This window comes from Hyla sarda, chromosome 8 (assembly GCF_029499605.1).
Source record: "Hyla sarda isolate aHylSar1 chromosome 8, aHylSar1.hap1, whole genome shotgun sequence".
Classification (NCBI taxonomy): domain Eukaryota; kingdom Metazoa; phylum Chordata; class Amphibia; order Anura; family Hylidae; genus Hyla; species Hyla sarda.
This window is the reverse complement of record NC_079196.1, coordinates 106,150,882-106,174,021: the sequence shown is the minus strand read 5'-3', so window position 1 is coordinate 106,174,021 and position 23,140 is coordinate 106,150,882. Positions and strand designations below refer to the sequence as shown.

The 23,140-nt window shown below is 40.1% G+C and overlaps 1 protein-coding gene across 3 annotated transcripts in view; it reads right to left on the bottom strand.

Annotated features, from left to right (window-relative positions):
• NRP2 (neuropilin 2) overlaps window positions 1-23,140 on the bottom strand; it is a 112,660-nt gene that overhangs the window by 58,065 nt on the left and 31,455 nt on the right. For all 3 annotated transcript variants that reach the window (XM_056536196.1, XM_056536197.1, XM_056536198.1), the window contains 5 exons: window positions 15,968-16,149; window positions 9,175-9,405; window positions 8,237-8,392; window positions 6,764-6,933; window positions 3,542-3,697 (listed from right to left, as the gene is read on the bottom strand). In XM_056536196.1, the coding sequence (XP_056392171.1) occupies window positions 3,542-3,697; window positions 6,764-6,933; window positions 8,237-8,392; window positions 9,175-9,405; window positions 15,968-16,149 (895 nt within the window). The remainder of the gene's footprint in view (window positions 1-3,541; window positions 3,698-6,763; window positions 6,934-8,236; window positions 8,393-9,174; window positions 9,406-15,967; window positions 16,150-23,140) is intronic.

The window sequence follows — 23,140 nt, the reverse complement described above, 5'->3', positions numbered from 1 at the left end:
GGCTAAATATACAGCAACAGGAGAATACAGCAGCACACTGCTAGCACAAAGATATAGATACAACATGAGTATATAGATAAAACATGAGTTATATAGATAGAACATGAAAAGCTATACAGCTGTAGTGCAATAAATGAAAATATGAAATTATGAAACAGTGAGGTACTTAGCTTGCAAATTTGGCAGCCAAATAGCTTGGGGTCACCTTACCGTGGTGGGACGGTCCAAGCTATTTGGCCGCCAAATTTGCAAGCTAAGTACCTCACTGTTTCATAATTTCATATTTTCATTTATTGCACTACAGCTGTATAGCTTTTCATGTTTTATCTATATACTCATGTTTCATCTATACACTCATGTTTTATCTATATCTTTGTGCTAGCAGTGTGCTGCTGTATTCTCCTGTTGCTATCTATCTATCTAATGTTAAGGAAGATATTCACATTCTTGTTACGTATGAATACATGTAAATGTTTTAGGCATACCGAGACCAAAGACTATAAAACATTGTTTGCAGGTTTTGCATGTAACTTACATGTAAAATAAACTATCTTGTTTTAAAATATTTTACCCACTAGGTGGCCCTGTGCATGTTTTACTTCTCAGGGCATTTAAGTGAATGGGTTTTGCTGCAATGCCTACTGCAGCCACTACGAAAAGTATGGCATGTGCCAGTACTAGCAAAATGTGTGGACATTTCACAGACAGGAGGCACCAGCAGAACATGCTAGCACTAGGACCGATGGGAAATGTGCTTTATAAACAGCAGGGCAGAGACCAGAATTTGAATTTCCATGCCAGATGTTTCCAGTGCTGACATTCTACCGTGTGCATGTTGCGGCAGAATCACATTGAAAACATTGCTGCAATGGAATTTCCAAGCGGAATTTTTCCCAGTTTCCCAGTTGCTCATAGCAACCAATAATATTGCTTCTTTCATTTTTAAAAAAGGACCCTGAAGTAAGTAAGAAGTGATCTGATTTATTGCTATGGGCACATTAAGGCCACACCCCTTTCATCAAAGCCACTCCCACTTTCTGATAAGCCCCATTTCCTTGTCAAGCGTGGTGCACAATTCAATTATTTTTGTCTAATACTGCTTTAGAAATTTGCTTAATAAAATGTGAACCATTGGGGGGGGGGGAAATGCTGTCAAAATCCTGACACCCACACTTATATTTATCTCCGATAGCAAGCCATCAATTGGAATAGTCTGGACTCTATGAGCTACAGGCAACATGGACACTTTTTCTACAAAGCAGTTTTCCCCAACAAGGTGCTAAATGTAATACGTTAGGTCACAGAACGATCTCGCTCTACCTAAATATTATCTGTACTTTATACATGAAACGCCCTGGCTTCAAACTAAACCTCTAAAATCAATCTATTAATAGCAGCACATTAATAAATCTGTATTAATCCAATGAATTGGGGGCTATTAAATCCATAAGTCTGCAAGCACCTTAGGTCATGCACACTGGAAGGATTACTTACTCATGTTTTTTCTCTCATCCAGAGACATATTTTCACTTTTTCTATTTCTCTCTGCTAAGAAAGTACATTTAAGCTCTGGGTTCTTGTTCCAGCTGGCACAGAGCCCACCCATCAGGCAGCAGGGAGTAATTCCGAGATGCCTTTAATGGCCTGACACGTATATAGACTTGTATACATTTATTTAAACGCCTGCCTCTTTTGTGGCGCTGAGTCAAGATGCGGCAGTTATGACAAATCTACTTGGCATGACTGCGCAGATCATAATACTGCAGTGATCCGCCATGATGCCCTGCTCAAAGGTCCCTTGCATAAATAATCCTTTCCTTCCTACAAGTGCATTTGATCAGCATTTTCTCTTTTTTGCTGATGACGTCTTTTTATCCCTCCTGTCACTATAGGTGTTTTATATGCCTCTATAGACTGCAATATGTTGCATATTAATATAAAGAGATTTCATTTATAAACTGCACTATCATTTCAGAAATTACATTATGCACGAGAAGTAAAACAGTGTATGCACTGAAGTAGACAACAAGTCAATAAGAAAAAAAAAGGATGCATGTTTTATTAGGGAAGGATCTTTCATCATTGTATTGCTTGTACAATACTTGTGTCACGTGTCCAATAGGAAATGGGGTGTCATGACCCAGAAACACTACTTCATTCCTTGTGATGGTTTGTGTTCTACTACTGGTAAAAAAACAGGGTTAACACTCCCTTGGGAACATGCAACACACACAGAACATAGTACACTTCCTTCCAAAATCTACAGATGGTGGGAGCAGACGGAAGACTCAATACATCTCTGCCAAACATGATTGCTATAACAGATCCTATTTTCCTGACAGTTTGCATCCCTTGTTACTCTGCACTGATCATCCTTGCAAATTTCTTGCATGTAGTATAGATCAGAGGAGAAGATTCTTGAACTGGAACATTTTTGGCCAGTTTTATCACATCTGATCACACGCTAAACATCTGGTCACATTAGGAATATGATTTATAGAAGGCCACCGCTAGGAATCAATACGTGCTTTATGAAAATATACAGTTGATGGATTTTATGGTACAAGACGGTTGACACGTCTTCATCCAGGTTATCGGTCATAGTTGGTTAGACTATAGATTCCAGTTAAGCTGATTACATGAGACAAGTCCATGGTATCAAATGACATGTCTATTACCCCAAACCTGGTTTTCATAAGAGGAACATGCCTGTTACCCATAATTTACTTTTTATAGGACTGGCATGCCTATTAAGTGTGCGTTCAGCTAGGAATGGTGAAATTGTTTGCAGAAAGTCTTGCTCTCTTAGTTTTAGGCCTTGCTTGTTCCCTAACAGGCGTTTCATGTGGCTTTGTGATTGTTTTCACAGCATGTGATGGGAAGGAGCATAAATTCTCAGCAAATTTCAACCAAGAGATGAGACACGACTATGGGAAAACATTTTCCCCTTGACTTGCTGTCAACCACCGTGCATCAGTTTAGAAGCCCAGGGTCTGCTCTGTTGACAAGTACAAAAAATCCATGTAGTAGTTCTGTCTATTTATACATCTTATTGCTGCCAGAAATGTTGGTGACAAAGAGCACAATAAATGGTTTCATTAGAGTCAATCAGAAACAGCTGCCCTAAATATCATTTCATAAAAGCATTCGAGTGTGATGAAACATTGTAATAAATGAGTCAGCGGCAGATATCTAGCGGCCGACTGATTCTTTACTGGTTGAGTAGGATGACCGCATGGACAAACAGATGTGGCTGAGATATTCCTACATCATGGCACTCAACAAGTGCCACTAGATTCCTCCACTGGGACAGAGCTGACTTGACATGTGAGCTCAGTCTGTCAGCAGCTCCATTCCCAGTGGATAGATCATATTGTCCTTATTTTATTTCCTCTAGGGACATCAAAACATGCTCAACCAATACAACCCCCTACTGAAGAAAATCTTAACTCCATCCTAACTCCACAATATACCAATTTGCCACTTAGGTTCTGGGCAATAACACACACAATACTTATCTACAAAAAAAATCCAGCCTTACCTTGTGGTTTTTACCATTGCGGAACATCATCCAGTCCTCACCATTGGTACTGACTTCCAGCTTGTATGATTTGACATAATAGGAAACTCCTGTATGTTTTGATACAGCGCCTTGTGTTGCCACTGCTTTTAACAAAGTCAAGAAGCGGAGATCAATCTGGAAATATAGAAATGATAACAGTGTGCTTAGTATTTTGGAGTAGTAGGGTCTTTAGTAAGATGAGATACACCTAGGCTGTTTAATCCATCCGGATATCTAGCCAGACAAGAATGGGACAATTCTATGTTTACAGTGAATTGCTAGTCAGCATCTTTAGGATGTTAAGGTTATTTTGCACTTAGAACAGGGTAATGACCTAGAATAACAGGTAAACCATTTTTTTTTAAACTTAATAAATATGACCCCCTTAAGAAAAATGTAAAAGGTCACTATTTCTGAAATGTCCCTTTTATGAAAAGATAAGAGAACCCAAATAAGGACCTGTCTTTTTCCTAAGTGGTTTCATATAACAAACAAAGAGAACTTGAAAAACTGTCAATTGTTCTGACTATGTTGAGAGGTTATATTTATGCTCTGATTTACCGTCAGTCTACCGGTAGGGTCCGTGGGCCATTTACTTTTGAAGATATGTGGGTATATTAAATTTCTTAAATCGGTCTCCAAATGTCAAACAGTGTCAAAAGTCACTGGCAGAGTTTTGGCCCTCTTTCTTTCCCCAAGCCAAACATGTTAATGGGAGGTCTGGAGCTCATACCTGCCAGCCAAGCAACTCCCAGCCAGAAGCTGGCTATCAAACAGCTAGGACCATATTTATCCTGCTGCTGTCCCGACATGATAAACTTGCCGCCTGATAAACAGTGACAGCAATCAAGCAGAACAGATTTTCCTTCTCTGTTCCCCAAATCAGACAGTGTATCTTACAATCTTATAGAGCATTTATTATAAGCAGAACAAACTTGTGAAATAACTTTTGTAAAGTTGATAAAATCTCTACAGAAACTGAGCAGCCAGAATCTGGCTATGCAGTCCTGACGTTTTTCACACTTTTTTTTTTTTTTTAATGCAGTAACTGTCCAAAGACACTTTGCATTTTGCTTGGTGGCTTCTTTTTCCTGCCAGATTACTAATGTGGAATAAATTATCCTAGTATTTGGCAGTAGGACACAGCCCTGCTGAAACAATGTCCTTCCCCTTTTAACTATAGGTGAGACTATGAAATGTATCAATGTTTATAGCTTGGCCTTCGTGGCATCGGGGTGGGGAGGTTGGCAGATAGGCCAAGGCTTTAGGCTGTCCTTTATTTCAGCATCAATAGTGTTAAAACACTATTCTGTGGCTGTTGAGGAACCTCAGAAGATCAATGTATTGCGTTGTATATGGTAATGATCAGGTTAAGCTTCACTACATAGTAGTTTAGGGTTATTATCCATTTCTATTACCAGTATTCTGCCTTTCAGTAGTTTAAGCCATTGTTCTTTAGAAAAGAATATAGTATAACAATCCCATCCAAGATATGCCCATCTTGCTCCCGTTTAGCTGAGTAACAAGTGTTTATTAACCTCATGCTTTATGCCATGCCGTGCAGACTGGCTCAGAAGGAGTTAGACTTTTTTCTTGTACACTAAATCCCGGTTATACTTGGCTCGCATCCTGAGGGAGCTGACTGGTGACGGGGTGATTTAAAGCGCTGCAGCCTGTTTCTGCAGAGGATCAATTCATTACGGCACTCCCACCAGCCTTAGCATTATGCCTCCTGACTAACAATTAATCTAGAGCATGGTGCAGTGAGATCCACTTAAGAGGGCTACCTTCCCAATGCAAAGCAACTGCTTCCAAACCACTATGTTGTAAGGGATTCAAATGAGTCCTTGACAGGAGCCCAGCGTGATACATCAATATACCTGATTTAAACCAGTTCACCCGACATTGCAGCATAAGCCTCTTCCCTCATTTATTGGCATTACTTTGCAAATGATTCTAACAGCAGCATTGCAGGTGTGTAATACTGCCCATAACACAGATTTCAGATATTTAATAGAATTGCAAAATGTAGGCTGAAAAGGATAAGGCCAATACTTTCATTAGAAATACAAGTGAATAACATCACTATACTCCTTAAAGGGGTATTCCAGGAATTTTTTTATTTGACTATGCTACGGGGGCTGTAAAGTTAGTGTAGTTCATAATATTGTGTCTGTACCTACGGTTTTCTCACAATTCTTATGTGAGTTTCACCCCAATATTTATTTTTAACAGCATACAAAATTACTGTTGTCTCAGATTTTTCCCAGGTTGCAATGCGGCCGAGACCTGACTCACTAGTCAGCTGATGACAGGGAGCCTGTGTGCTTCAATGGGTGGAGCGATTGCTTGGTGGGAGAGAAATCAATCTGCAACTAATGCAACAGCTGTAGGCACCCTGATTGAAAACCACAGGTCTTTTGAATGGCTGCCGCTCATTTATGTTTCAGTGGGTGGGGTGGCTGATGTGTGGGAGGGAGGAAAATGGAATTATGGGATTTGTAGGCAAAGAAAAAAACTCAAACAGGAAATACCAGTTCACAAAAAGCTAGCCACAGTGTTATGGTAATCTCACAACATATCCATTTAGCCCCAAGACAAGTGCAGATCATTCCTAAGCATCTCCATTACTGTCTGTCAGGTATATACTAAAATTACCTCTTGGTGAATAAACCCTTTAAGTTAGAAAGCCTTGGCAACAGAAAAAGTCTCTTCTACTGATCTTAATATACTATTTTACACTTCACAAAACAGATGTAATTATATTCCTCAGTATAACTCAGTCAAGCTACATTCTTACCCCCCCAGAGATGTGGTAACTGCTGGTGGCCTATCATATATACATATTATCAATCCTGTTAAGAAGAGAAGATGACTACTTTATTCTTAAAGAGAGCTTGGAGACCCAGTGTAGTCATCTGATACCTATATGGTCTCTTTGAGAAGACCAACAAAAATGGCATTGACAAGTGGTCTTCTCTGGAGGTGGTCTTCTCAAAGAAAATGACTTGTATGAATAATGAATGGTAAACTGAAAATCCATCACATAAAATATGTTTGGGATATGGGGGAGGTCTTCTCTAATAGGTGGTCTTTTGGGGAGTTTTTTCTGACAATCCTGGTACATGTTAAAACTCTTGTTGATTCTATTTGAAGTGCTACAGCCATTTTTTTACTTAATTCTTTGAAAAGAAAACGCACCTGCAGATATTCCCTGGTGGTATCATGATTGGGAGCCCAAGCATTGTCATCGCTGTTTAGTCTAGCTTGCTGGGCGGTCCATCCACCATCTGCATATGCAGAAGATGCAGAGATCTGCTCGTTGGATATCCTTCTAGATTCCAATCCCAGGGGAAAATTGCATTGGAAATCTGCAGAAGACAAGGTTGGTTAAATGCATAAACCTAGACAGAATTAATATCCAGGGCTGTTTTACCCAGTAGTCAAATAACACACAAACTATCAGGTAATACTCCGCAGAGTTTTCTAACAAGCCTTTTAATACTGTCACTAAAATGAAATACACATTTGAGGAACATCCTCTACATTTCGCCACTCTTACTGAATCATCCATTCGTGAGCTTTCTAATGGCTAAAAAAAAAAAAGCTGCATCATCTTGCGAGCCATAAATGTGAGAATCTGCAACAGCAGAACAAATTAGGGAGCGCAAAACACAGGCTTATCCGAAGAAATACTGCTAATCTGCCACAATATAAACTTCAACCGATTAGTAGAAATATGTATTTATGGGTCTGATCCACAAACAAGCCCCTAGAGATGGACACGCTTGGGCCTATTTTCTGAGATCAGCCCTAAGCTAGGTGATGCGTTACTATTTTCTATGGCGACAGCTCTGCATATTATAGCCAGGTATCTATAATTGTGGCTCCTTCCCAAAGGTGTCTCTATTAAGTTTTCTAGGCTATAACTCGCAGAAATGGTATTAAAATGAGAATTAATAATGTTGTACAGTAGCTCCCGCAGCATGTAGCGGTGCTGTGTTCTATCTCTCGAAAAGTTTGGCAGACAATAAGGTGCTACTGAGACAATAAGCAGAATGCATAATAAGTGGAGAATGCAGGAACAAGCTAATTAAAAAAACATCAACATCAATGGAGGATCGTCTTCCGTCTCATAACCTATAAACATTACAGTTTGCTTTCAAAAGATGTTCTTTAATTAAAGCCACTCTGCGGGGAAACTATTCCCAAGGCATTGTGGGAATTGGCGTGCAAATGAGGAAGCCTTGTGATTGCGCCTCCTACAATTCTTCAGTTTTCACTAAAACCAAGAGTAACAAATAAAAAAGCAATTTAGGTGAAAACTTTTATTAATGAAGACGCATGGTTTTGCGGGAAAAGAATAATAAAAATGATACAGAGTGTGGTGAGACAAACACGTCAGACAATTATGCACCGAGGGGATAGAACTGACTGACGGCGAGTTTATTGTACTGTCGAAAACAGCACCAGCTTCAATAACATTTGATGGATACAAAACATGTAATCACAATCCGGGCTGGGGGACATAGGAATAATATCAAAGACACACTAAACCTGGAATAATTCAGGTAGTACAATGCAGAAATAAGACAGGTGTTTGGCAGGTGTACTGACAGATGAAAATGAAGACTGTCAAGGCCTGCCAGGTAGGCAGAAAGATATTCAACTTACTTTCAGGGACCTCTTGAGGAGCAAAGAAATAGCGAGCAGAAAACCCATCTTTAGCCACCGCCATGTCAGTGTGAAAGGTGAGGGAAAGGATTCCAGTTGAAGACCGGATCTCAGAGGGGGTCTTTGTACCACAGTATCTGCCAATCAAGGGTCCCACTACAGATAGAGAAATAAGAGCATCAGTGACATCAGTTTTGGGCAGTAGACACTATTTCCTTCTGTCTTTTACTAATAGCACTCTGTTGCTTTCTTATCTTCTATACAGTCTACCAGCTGGAATGATATATGTAGAGACAGCTGAAAATTCCTGTAATTTAATACAATACACTGCAGTGCGAAAGGTAGTGATTTCATTGCTTAGTATCTTGAGGAGATGAGACAAAGAAAGAGGTAGAAAGGCTGATTTAGTGGAAACCTTTGGAGAAAAAAACATTACAACCATGCTGTTCAACCAGTGAGAGAAGAAGCACCAACGTGATGCCAGCTGCAACTATATTCAACTGTTGTGGTATCTTGTACTATACAACATCTTTAAAAAGTCTTTGTATGTGAAAAAAGTTAAAGGGTCTAGTTATTGTTCCTCATATCTCTCTATCTCATATCTATCTATTCAGTAGTAGTTATTACATGTTAAAGGGGTACTCAGCTGCTCAGCGTTTGAACAAACTGTTCCGAATGCTAGAGCCCGTGCCGGGAGCTCGTGACATCACGCCCCGCCCCTCAATGCAAGTCTATGGGAGGGGGCGTGACTTTCACTGAGGGGGTGGGGTGTGATGTCATGAGGGGGGCAGGGCTATGATGTCACAAGCTCCTGGCTCCAGCGTTTGAAACAGTTTGTTCCAAACGCTGAGCAGCGGAGTTCCCCTTTAATATCTTCAAATACCATCCCACAGGCAATAATTCCATTTTATACATAATTCTGCTACTCTCGTTCTTACCATGTGGAATACCATCCCAGATGTCTAGCCAATCATATTTGCAATCTCCTTCTGCAACTTGAAGGGGGTCGTGCTCTAGGTCGAAAGTCAAGAACTGCAGGATGATCTCCATCTTTGGCTTGGCCAGGATAGTAAATACACAGTCTAGGTTGTGTGGGTATTTGTCTGGATAGCCAGGAGACTCAATGGTGCCATTATAGTTGGTGAAATTCCTGGAACAATCTTCAGAGCCTACAATAAAGCAAACAGGAAGTGTTGACACAATGCTGAATGACCTCTACAACCTCTAGAAACCAGAACATGTCATGATGTAAAGATGATGTGTTACGTGTGTGACGTGTTACACGAAACCTGCATTGAGGGAAGCAAATGATGCTGTAGAAATAAGATAAGTCTACCACCATGGTGCATGCCTCTTCTTATTGCAATATAATGACTACATTCATACAGACCTATTCTTAATTATTAAAAGCTGAGCGTATATATTGTGCAAATGGTTAACATCTGAGCTGTAGACATATGTATGTCTATAAGGTATACAATGTAGAAGAGTTGTCACTGTGTCAGCTCTTGTTTAATAAATCAAATCTACAGAGATCATATGCAAAACGTTTTTCAAAAGGTGACAAACATGAAAGAGGTGGAAGTAGACAGTAGGAATGGTTGTTAAGTTTCTGAGGATTAAAGAATACATTCTGCATGCCACTGGGCCAAACACTATTAATACAGGCTTCAACAATAAGACCAATTGTATTGAATCTGCAGAGAGTCCTACTGTGTGTCCTATATCTCTCATGTGCCTTGAGGGGAGGATTTAAAGACTGAAACAGAGGGCAAGAATCCCATTCACATGTTCAAACCAAAATGTCAAAGAAGTGTGTAATTCACAATAAGAAATCTGTTCAAACACTGTGTACAATTTCTAAAGTATGGTATAGTGAAGACAATAAGACTAAAATGGAACATTTCCTTTAGTGTTTAACAATTTATATATACTTCTTTTATAACTGAAGAAGATGCAGACATGCATTTCTTACACTTGAATGCCATTTTATTAACCTTAGATCCAGGAAATGCATTCTGTTATTTGATGTTTCTTAAATTGAGTATTTTCAATTTGCAATAGATTTAAAGAAACACCAAACAAAAAACAAATAGAAGAAAAACTAAAAGATAAAGCCTTATAGAAGGAATTTATGTGCCCGTATCCTTCAGTTTTAGCTTTATTGTCTGATCCCCCATTTGGCCGCGATGGATAGAAGGATGTAATCCAGTATCAGATTCTGGGCATACCTTTTTATTTCTATAGTTTTTTTTTTTTTTTTTTTAGGTAAGAGATATAAGACTTTTTCATACTATGCACATTGAACCCAAAAGCCAAGAGGGAGTTCCCCACCACTGCAAGAGCCCAGGTAAGTCCACCAATGTCCTCTTTATACAGTGGTTGTCAGTCTAATAGGGTAGTGGGCATAGGTTGGACTTACCTGGGCTCTTTCTGTGCTGGGGAACACCCTCTGGATTTTTAAGTGTCATTTGCATAATAAGAAAAATAAGACTTTTAAGCATCATTGGCATTATAACAAAAAGGCTTATATCTCTGTGCTGAAAAGGACTATGGAGGAAAAAAAAAGTATGACTATAGTACTCATGACTAGGCCAGTTTAACCATGTGCTTATTTACAAAAAAGTTTTTTTTTTTTTTTTCTGGTGATAAGTCTGTTTGTTGAAGAATTAATATGCCTACTCTGAATGTCTATTATGTCAATAAGTCAATATAGAAGGCAAAGGAGGACCAGCAATCAAATAGTTTTCACTTTATTGTAGCAAAATGAATAAAAGTCACAAACATGTAATCAGGGTAAATAAGAACTTATCTCCAATGAGTGAAAACACTGGAATGACGTTTCCAACCACATAATTAATTTTGCGTTATTTCAGCGTTTCCATGCTTTGGAGATATGTTCCTATCTACCCTGATCACATGTTTGTGACTTTTATTCATTTTGCTACCCCTTTTATTGCTTGCCCTCCATTTGCCTTCTTCATTATCTTGGAGTTGGGGCCATGCAGCAGGAATAGGTGAGCTGACTACCATTGTCTTTCCTCTGAAATATGGTAAGTCAATATTAGGGATCGACCGATTATCGGTATGGCCGATATTATCGGCCGATAATCACGATTTTGGGCATTATCGGTATCGGCAATTACCTTGCCGATAAGCCGATAATGCCCCGCCCCCCCGCACCGCCCCCACCACACCGCGACCGCCACCCCCCCCGCCCCGCCGCACCGCACCCCCGACCCACCGCACCGCGTCGCACCCCCCATCGTGATGCTGGGCGGTATACCGGTATGGATTTTTGCCCATACCGCTATACCGGTCGGGCCCCTCTCCCACCCTCCGAGTCAATAAAAAAATTAAACTTACCCGTAATGGGGGTGGTCCGGGCCATCCATCCTTCCTTCCAGTAGTGTCCGGGGGGCGTTCCGGGTGAAGAGTGAACCGGTCCGGGCTGTCCTTCTTCTCCGGCGGTCATCTTCTCCACTCCGGGCAGGCTCCGGCCTAGTACACTGCATAGACGCCGCTACGCTGTGAAGTCAGGTGCGTCGCTGCGCACGGGTGTCACTCCGCAGCGGCGTCTATGCAGCGTACTAGGCCGGAGTGGAGAAGATGACCGTCGGAGAATAAGGACAGCCCGGACCGGTTCACTCTTCACCCGGAACGCCCCCAGACACTACAGGAAGGAAGGAAGGATGGCCCTGACCACCCTGACATGTAGGGGGAGAGAAGCGGGTGGTGGCGGCAGCCTATGACCCAGCAAAAGCCACTGCAGATCATTGATTTAAAGCGCCCGCTTTAAATCAATGATCTGCAGCGGTGTCGCGGGGGGTTAAATAGCCGATAACTTATACCAGAATATCGGTATAAGTTATCGGCTATCGGCCCTAACCTGCACCAATTATCGGTATCGGCCCTAAAAAACCGATATCGGTCGATCCCTAGTCAATATAGCTTTCACCCCTTAAGGATGAGGGGTTTTTCCATTTTTGCACTTTCGGATTTCCTCCTCAGCTTTTAAAAATCATTACCCTTTCAATTTTGCACCAAAAAATCCATATGATGGCTTATTTTACCCACAAAATATATACGGCAAAACGATAAAAAAAATCATTGTGCAACGAAATTGAAGAAAAAACAAAATTTTGTAACTTTTGGGGGCTTCCGTTTCTACGCAGTACATTTTTCGGTAAAACTTACACCATATCTTTATTCTGTAGGTCCATATGATTAAAATGATACCCTACTTATATTGGTTTGATCTTGTCATACTTCTGTAAAAAAAATCATAACTACATGCAGAAAAATGTATACGTTTAAAATTGTCATCTTCTAACCCCTATAACTTTTCATTTTACCGCTTATGGGGCGGTATGAGGGCTCATTTTTTTGCGCTGTGATCTGAAGTTTTTAGCGGTGTCATTTTTGTATTGATCGGACTTTTTGATCACTTTTTATTCATTTTTTCATGATATAAAAATTGACCAAAAATACGTTATTTTGGACTTTGGAATTTTTTTGCACGTACACCATTGACCGTGCGGTTTAATTAATGATATATTTTTATAGTTCGGACATTTACGCACGTAGCGATACCACATATGTTTATATTTATTTTTATTTACATGGTTTTTTTTAATGGAAAAAGGGCGGTGATTCAAACTTTTATTAGGGAAAGGGTTGAATAACATTTATAAACTTTTTTTTTACACTTTTTTTGTGCAGTGTTATAGCTCCCATAGGGGGCTATAACATTGCACACACTGATCTTATACCCTGTTCACTGCAAAGCTATAGAAGTCAATCGCTGAAGGGACACGGCGGAGGAAGGTAAGAGGACCTCCGCTCGTGTCCCAGCTGATCGGGACACCGCATTTTCACTGCGGTGCTACTGATCAGCCCCACTGAGCAGCCTGGCAGCTTTCACTTACGTTTTAGACACGGAGTTCAACTTTGAACGCCGCATCTAAAGGGTAAATAGCGCTCGGCACCGCGATCCCAGCTTCAGATACATGCCGGGACCGACCTGATATGACGCGGTATATCGCGGGAGCCGGCCAAGGACGTAAATATACATCCTTGGTCGTTAAGGGGTTAAAACCCTGGAACCTTATTGCTGCTGTATTAAGATGGGCACCTGTATAGGGGTTAGAAACAGTTAAAGGTTTGGGTGCCATATAAAGTGGGATGGTTTGATCTGCTCTTTTCATGACACCTAGCCCCACAATTTTCATTTTCCACAAAATTGAAATGCTTCCAGAAACCTTTCTTGAATATATTTCTGCAGTAACCTTCAACCTTCAGCTTACTATTCAATTATCCCAAGATCTTGCTTGTCTTCTATATTATGTGCATAAATATTTCACTCTGATACACACCGATACGGCTGTAAACTGGGAAATATGCAGAACCTGCTCTAAGATTCTGTTCACACACACAAGCTTCTACAGTAGCAAAGACCCAAGACAAAAGCTAGATCACTGATACAGCACACATCCGAAAACCTCTGGAACCGCCATGCATATCTCTAGTCTTCCACAAATGGTCTTCTTTTTCTATTCCATATCTTGATGAGACGATATATTTCTAAAATTCTTGTGCAATACAAATGAGACTAAGTCTGTGAGTCTGTGATATTTTCAAGGTGTGCCAACAACTCCAACATTAAATATGCATAAAGAAAAGGATATTTCTCATACGTACAAAGCACATGGACAATACAAATTCATGGAGAATGCAAGTTCAGATTTTACCTCCACCAGAAGAGCCATAAATCTGATGACTTTATGTAAAGCTCGAGATTCTTTATTCTATGTTTTATCTAGAAAGTGGACTTCTTTCACTAGGAATGTTCCTGGTCCCAGAAACTGCTGAATATATGTCTTTAAAGCACAGCAGACAGAGTCTTTGTCATTTCCTTCTTGACCCCTTTGCTGCCCCCATTACACAGCACAGCCCCATAGGCACTTTGACCTGTTGGCTTACCCAAAGAATACTGTCACTGATGATCTTAAATTGTATATGCACAAAAAGGCCTGTTGACAGCAAAACTATCTCCACTTAACCCCGCTCCCCTTACAAATCCCTGCATAATAAATGTGTGGGAGTCAGTGGGAGTTTGTTTACATACAATAGTCCACTTTAATTTCACCAACTTTTCCCCAAAATATGCTCAAAGAAGAAGATTGTGCCTTATGTTTCATTATTCAGTGATGACATTTTATGATTACTATCCACATGCATCCAATTTGAGACAACGTGACAATATTAATGTCACTTCCTGTGTCTGTATTCATGCTAACTGTATACATATAGACACATAGGCATGAAATACTGTAAGCCAGCTCTAATATGTACCAAACTAGTATGAAACAGAGGGCACTAAATATGGCCAAAATGTCCTTAGCTAGGTCATAAATCTCATACTCCTTCAGATACAGTAAAATGTCCCTAAACATTTTGTTCATGCTTTAGGGTGAGCATATATATTAGAGAAGTAGGCTGATGGGTAGACAACCAAATAGTAGCAACACTGTCCATGGTTGGCTAAAGGTGGCTATACATTTTTCTTTCCTTACCTCACCATACACATGAGCGTTTGGCATGACCAAATGTTCATGTGTTCTCTATAGGGAGGAGATAGGTAAGCCACAGCCAGACAGCTCTGGTGCCTGCCAATCCCTACCAGAACAATAGGGTTGAGCGGTGAAAAGCCATCACGTCTGACCCTTCTCTTTACCAATATCATCTGTTGGTGGAGGGGTGGAAAACAGCCAGACACCTCTGGCAGCTTATGCCTCTGAGAACAAAAGCATATGGAAGTTGACAGACATGCCTTTTCCTTCTTTACCCCAACAAATAATGATGGAAGGCTCTCATACACATTAGACAGCCATTCCTCATGAAATTGGTACATTTCAATTAACTTTTTTAATATGTATGGGGTTTAACTATGACTTATCTAGATTGTATAGAATGTAATGATGTTGTCTGTGACTTTCTGCTTAGAATTAGATCTGATACAATTATTAGCCTTAAATCTACCCATATTAGCCGCAGTCCGCTAACCAACACCATTAGAAGTTTCACAATATTTCATAAGGAGGATACAAATAATTACATTTTATTCTGAAATGATTCACAGATGCAGTAACCAAAGAGATGAGGTGTGGGTCTAGAGGTTGTAAAACTCAATTGACCTTCAACACTTTGCCCTTGACTTCAATGCATCACTAGAATGATTACCTGATTGGAAAAGCAATAAAAGGGAATGTCCTAATGATTTGCACTGATCTAAGAGAATACTGAGCTGATCCGCAGCAGACGTATTTAACGCTGACCAAGATGTAGGTATAAGAAGTCATAAACACATATCGATTAAACATGGCATCAATCTAAATCAAAGGAGCCTTTCCAGAACAGTGATACATGGCCAAGACAACAAGAGATGATGCATATTTTACTAAATGATGGAGTGGTTAGGTAATGACAATAACTGACATGCATTACATTCATTGGTATTTAGGGTTTTTAACTCTTTCCAGTCAGAAATAGAGCCGTTACTCAATGAGGCAGATTGAACTAAGTGTGTATTATACACAGGGATCCCCATTTCCTAATAAACTTTTAAAGGCTCTTAGAAGTACATCTATACATTGCTTTCCTTACAATGAGTGGTGGAGATTAGTTTTACTGTAAAGGTATTGCAGAGGATTTAGGTTCTTCAAAACTGACCTGTCTTAAAGATCTCGTAACGTAAGGAAAAGCCACCACCCTGACGGGCATAGTCTGAGATAAAACGGATGTAGATGTGGGAGCCGGATGATGTGATTGGAGACGGTGCAATATTTCCACAGTGTTTCCCAAGCAGATCTGCTGATTCACTTTCTCCATCCCGGATTTCAATAAAGTCGTACCTGTAAGATTAAAGATGAGAATATTAGTACTAAAAGCAACTTGATTACATCATAGGAATATCCCAAACATATACATTTTTGACCTAATGATGTTGGGAAATAGAATTAATGTAGTAAGTAGTAGACTAGGTTCAGTCCATTAAAGCCAATGATATGCTGTGGTAAGTTGATATACCTTTGCGTTGGTATCCCAACATATATAGGCGATGTAGGAAGAAAACATGAGATCTAGATGTTTATTCATACATTTCCAAGAGTGAGAAAAATATATGTGTGTAAGTGTGTGTGTGTGTGTGTGTATATGTGTATACATATATATATCTATACATATATATATATATATATATATAGATATATATAGAAAGTGGGCAGACTTTATCTTGTTAGGAGTCACATCTATCTTTAACGTATCTATAAAAAACTTTCTTTAGTAACATCTTCAACTTAAAATTCCCCCTGTGAAGTCACACTTCTCTAAAACTAGAAAGAGTTGGAAGCCCTCACATATTTCCTTCCAAAGCCACGTGTTTTACATTGAGCGTCATGTTGGAACCAGTACAGGAAAGTGCTGTACAAACTGCTGCATTTTTGCCTTTGATATAAGTTTGGAAGACTTCACTTGAGAAAACGTTATCCTAACTAATAACATCCCCTTATACTGGGTACATTTTGTTGCTGAGTCTGAAGAATGCAGAAGAGGTCACAGCAGGATTGGCAAAAACAACAGGCAATATCTGTGTACTGGCAGATATAAAGGCCACTTTTACAAACATTCTGCTTTTCTGTAACAACCAACACAGAGAAATCCAAGGAGACTTTAAGGAGACAGTATGGTGATTGGGAGTTTACACGGCGTAAACATAGTGCGCGGTATGATAGAGAACCACAATGCAAATACACTCGCATTCCTCCAATATTAATATGCTCTAGTAGCCCGGTGACATTTAACTTCTTATCACAGGTCATATAGGACTGAGTACACATTGGCAAGTGCAGACATACATCCTGCCCAACAATGTTTAATGAATAATATATACGGAGACCTCTATGCGCAACAATCTGTAGATTTAATTACATATTGAATGCTGCGCTAAATATTTACTTTGTACTAAAAAAGAAAATGATCTATAGACATTCTCCAGTGCTGAATAATACATGAACCGTCGTGCGGCAAAGGCAGAAGTTTACTTCACCAGAGTTAACCACACAATCTATTTCTATCCTGGTGTGGGAGAAGGGGTTAAATCTACTGACAGCTGTGCCCATCATTCCCCACATCACCACTGCTGGGAGTGACACAGTGACACCTTGTAAAGTGTCTTTCTCAATCACTCCGGGGCCTTGCGAATTGTTTGTTTACAGTGACACTGTCTTGTAAGACAACTGCACAGATCTTCCTCATTGAGGGTGGGCGCAGGAAGCTCTACACCCTGCTCCTCTGCATGGGAATGGAGATGTGACTGGAGCCGTATTGCAGATGACAGAGCTGTACTGTGTCCTGTGTCTGTGAGTTCCTTTCACTCAGCAGCTATCTTCTAAGTAATCTCCTGGAAGATGAGTGATCTGCTAGACAGCTCAAGCAGTGTGGGAATATTTCCTCTCCTCACACTCGTACGTGCGCCTCAGGCATGAAAATAAGATGTTAAGCTCCACAGTGTATCCATCCATGGCACTTTTAAATGTTATTTTACAGTCTGCAAGTGAACATGCGCATAAATGTATAAGAAATATGTCACAGTTATTATCCACAGTACTGACACATAGTGTTTCCCCGCATGACTATGCTGCATGCAAGCACTGGAACTTGAAATGTGACTTTAGAATTTGACCCTATAAATATGTATGCCAAATTCAGAGCACTGACTGCAGAATGATGTGTGTTTGTTTTCCTCTATGGGGAAACATCTAATAGTGCTGCAGTGCTGAGACTGGGCATGTGATGAAGAGAAAGCTCCTCAATCTAAGGGCCCTCTTCATTCTCATTCATTACAGGATAGTCTCTTTATTACGTAATGATGCAATGTAAAGAAAGGCTGCGGAGCACTCACCAGGTATGCGTATCAGGAGCTTCTTTATTGTTCTTTGGAATGAGTTGGGTAACACATGCATGGGGAGCAGATGGATCGGATGTGGGGGTATGGAAGCTGGCGATGGACCGTTTGCGCGCCAATGGGCGCGCAAACGGTCCATCGCCAGATTCCATACCCCCGCGTCTGATCCATATGCTCCCCTGCATGTGTAACCCCACTCTTTCCAACGAACAATAAAGAATCTCCTGATATGCATACCTGGTGAGTGCTCCTCAGCCTTTCTTTACATTGCATCTTCGATTCTATCTGTATTATCAGTGAGTTAGCACAGAGGAGGAATCAGATGTAGCTTCCAGGGACCGGGCTGGCTATTAGTATTGTGTCTCCCCTACTGGATAAGCGTATACCTGGTGGTGCCAAGATCACTTCTGTTGGACTTTATTACATAAAGCCAGCTTAATAAATAAATAGATCACTGTGTGTGTGTGTTTATCTAGAGCACTATCTAAACTTGTGCAACGTTATATAAATAATAACACACGTATAATAAACACAGTGATGTATAAAGTCAACATTGCGGTTACAGTCTTGAAGGCAGAAGATGAGACATTTAGAACTTATACAAAAGGAACCGGAATATTTTTGCCAACTGAATATGAGTGCATAGAAGGCCCACCCTGTGATACATTGTGAGTCACCTGGAAGCGTACTGAAGTCAAAGCTACTGTTTTTTTCTGGCAGCAATTACATTGCACATAACTAAGAGCAGCCAGAATTTTAGCTAACAGGGATTCAGAAATAGCATGGTCCTCTGCCTCATAACAAGACACTAGTAATAAAAAAGCACATATTAGGAGAAGGCCTTGGATAGGGGCTCAACAGTTTAAAGTCACACCTTTATTTTAAAAGATTATAAAAATGCAAATGTATTTTTTTTTTTTATTCTAATGTTTTGGAATCCAAACGTTGGTTTGTTTTTGGACTCATTTCATCCCTGCTCCTATACACTGAGCAGCCTATAGGTAAGCAGTGGTGGTGTATGCATCTAATACATTCGCTGGGTTGGATACTCTTCACCTGGATCATGTGTACTGTACAGAAGCAGGGACTCCTGTCTTTGACAGAAGTCCATGCTACTGTACATATCTTTTGCATGGGCAATTGCAAGGCAATCAGGCACCTCTGAATCCAATGTGGGACCCAAATCGAAAACAAATTAGACAGTCAGATATTCCAAATCTGTCCTGAATGAATGTTGGAGAATGCCTGTTATTTGAGCTTCACATATCCCTGCCCATCCACTTTGTTCTGGAAAGGGAAGGTTACAGTCTTGTGGGCTGGATACTGACAGCTCTAGGGAAGGTGGAGGTGTTGTTACTAAAAATCAACCTGACAGTTCTTAAAAGGCCTTCTACAACCGAAAGCTATTAAGACTCAAAGGAAAGGGAACAAATGAGAGATATTGATGCCCAGTATTCTAGAGTCTTAAATGTTCTTTTATATTTTTAAGTGTGAGTTCTCTTTAAAGCGACACTTACAGAGAGCTGATAAAGAGCCCACGGCAATCACAAACAAGCAGATGTAATAGTTACAGCTGTATTTAACCTATAGACATATCGATTCCATACATATCAGTTAAATGAACGTAGAGACAGGCTGAATTTTTCCTGTTTCAGCTGTTAAAAACAGGGCTCTGATATTATTTCTTATCAGCCAGTGCCAGAGACAGGAAAGAAGAGAGATAAAGAGAGGAAAACTCCTCACTGAAACACATTGCACATGACAAGCCTGGATGTAGGAATGATGATATCAGCGCATAATCAGCTATCATGTGAGCGCGTTATTTAACTGCTATATAGTGAGCATCACTGCAAGCTATTACACTGTGACCGCTGAGAGCTGGATCCACACATTGCAGGCACCCGGGATATATTTCTGCAATCAAGACATTCCCTATCTATGTCATAGCGAATGTTAGAGATGATTGCAATGTATGGGCCAACAAAGGGAAGACTTCTTAAATGCTGTCAGCTGCTTGGAGAAGGAAGGCTGGGTTTAATTTCAGGTTTTCTGCAAACTGTCATTCAGACACCATACACTTCAATTAAAGCTTATTTCTGGGCCTAAAATCATTTCTATAAATATGCTTCAACTAGAGTTTAATTACAGTTTTTAATCCAGAGCCCCCGTTTTGGAACATCCTTCTGCATCAAAGGAGAGGGCATTAAATCAGTCAAAAGATGATAAGTGGAAGAAGGACCACTTTCTTCAGCGCTCTTAGAAATCCGCAGGAAGATGTTTGATTTACCTTAAACCTTTGTCTTTAAGCTCTCTAATACTTTTAAAATTTTAAACGTTCCAAATGGCTTCTAAATTATGGGGGGGGGGGGTTATTCTACCAGCTTCCATTCCATTATAGATTACCCAGTGGTCTTAAACAAACTTTTTGAATAGCAAACCTGCTCGTGATAATAGAAAAGTGGGAGATGTATTACACCATGGCCAATCAGGTTACCAAGAGTTTTGAAAGTTGGGTGTCAGACCTGGAAAAATCTGTAAAGGTAGCCATATTGTTGTTGGTTGAACAAAATCTTTATTAACTTGACAGTGAAAGGCCTTATTTTTTTGTTTAAATGTGTGAGGAATCGTAAGGATTACCACTCCCCGTCTCAACTCATATGGCACTTCTAATGGAACAACAATCCCATTCCTCAATAATGATTTCAAGGACCTGGATAGTAGACAGTGATGATAGAATGTTATTTTTCTTTGTCCGCCAGTGTCATTCCAGTCTGGGGTTAATGCCACTCGGACTTTAGATGCTTAGCTTGTCATCCAATCCAGGTGTATTTAGAGCAATTCTCACCTTCCATTGCTTTCTGTTCAACCTCAATGACCCTCAAGGCAGAAGAATTCTCAGAGTGTAAGGAATCAATTACTTCCTGAGATACTTTATTAGAAGTCCACACTCCTTCTAGCATTCAATGAGAGAGTGAGGGTGAACAGATAGGGAGGGGGAAAGCTCCAGGGTTTAGTGCTTTTGATATAAGCTCAGCCAGGACAATGGCATAAATGTCAACGTCCATAGCTAGTCACAGGCAAACAGTGGCCATTTACTCATCCGGCAGCCTCCGCTGAGATCAAATATCAGAGGTAACATGACAGACATGATGACATTCAATCACAGTCATTTCTAAGGTCAATAGCATTTCCAATGGAGAGAAACCTTTATTTCTTCAATTCAGCTTATCTGCCTTGTCTGGATCTGAACTGTCATGAAAGCAATGGACCTTAAATTGCGAAGCGATGCAGAGACAGCTCCCAGCAGGAAAAGGGTTAACTACATTTCTAATAAAGAATTAATGGTAGTTCTGATAATGCAGTTTATAGAGTCTCTGCCATGAGGAGGATCAGTGAGGGATGTTTAGATAACACACATCTCTAAAAGCTAAGTGTAATTCAGAGAATGTGAGCTCCCAAAACCCTAGAGACATGTACTGCCATTCCATAAATATACAGGAAGGGTCAATGCAATCCTAAATGCTGTGTATATGCTGTGCTGCCAACCTGGCAGCCCGCCATCAAAGCTCAGTGGATTTTGCTTGAATGTATTTTTTTGACTTTCATTCGGTGTGAGACGTGTAGGAACAAATTGCTTGTTCTGTGATAGGGGTTGTCATAGGTTTGTACAGGTTTGTGAGCAAGCCTTTGTTGATAAGCATGTTGTAGACATGATATTGGGCCTACCATCACACATTTTTATGTCAAATACTTCCTAGTGTTTTGTTATAGTTTTTGCTGATTTGGATATAGTATTATGTAAAACTTTTCAGTAGAAAGATGAAAATGCTACTTTGACCTGCATACATTAGCTACAACTACAACCCATTGTGAATCCAGTGCAGACATGGGAAACCATGATCACACTATCTGTTTAAGGACCCTATTACATGGGTCCATGGGCTGAAGATGACAAGTACCGATCTTGGTGATCGGTGCTCATTTGCTGGACCTTCCCAAGGATCAATAATACAGCCATGCTGCATGAACGATCTCTGGATCATTAATGTGGTCCATTAAATTCATGACTGTTGGCCGCACATCACCTTTACACGATGTTCAGCGGATAACAATAATTTAAATGGGTGCACAAAATATCAGCTAACAAACAAGCACTTGCCCTTTTGTCGGCTGATCAATGGCCCTTTTACACAGGTGTTTGTAGGCCGGATACTCAGGCCACATGAAAGAGCCATAATACAGCACCATGATTATGATACAGTTATTCAACAATTAAATATGCCTGTTTTTTAAAGGAATGCTTTGCAAATAACGGATATGTTGTTATTTCTAGGACAGTGCCTGAGAGGAGGTACACATTACACAAGGATTAGAAGAAGATCAGAGAAAATCCTTGGGTCATGCACCACCCCTTCAGGCTTATCACTAGGCAAAACACAGCGTTGCCTGGAGTCTTCCATTAATGTACACTTTATAATCTTGCCATAGAATAAACATAAATAATTGCCACATCTATCATTCTGCTCTATATGTGTGTATTTGTTTTATTTATGAGCAGCATACACAGTCTAGTGTAATGCAGACATGAAACATTTCTTGCTGTTAAACATCTAAGTGCATAGATCTAGGATAACATTATGACACTATGGATCTTTGTTCTTAGCACCTCTCAGTGCTGCAATTCTCGATAATTATTTCGGGGCTCGATTAACACCTTCTTTATCAGCGTTGCGTAGAATAACAATTTGCACCTAGGTTTTAGCCTCTCTTGGTTGCTTTAACACTTTAATGGTAAAAATTATATAGATCATACATCTTCCAAACACCTTGAGTGATGCATTTTTACTGTTAATATTTTTTTTAAATGCACTTAAAGGGGTACTCCGGTGGAAAACTTTTTTTTTTAAATCAACTGGTGCCAGAAAGCTAAACAGATTTGT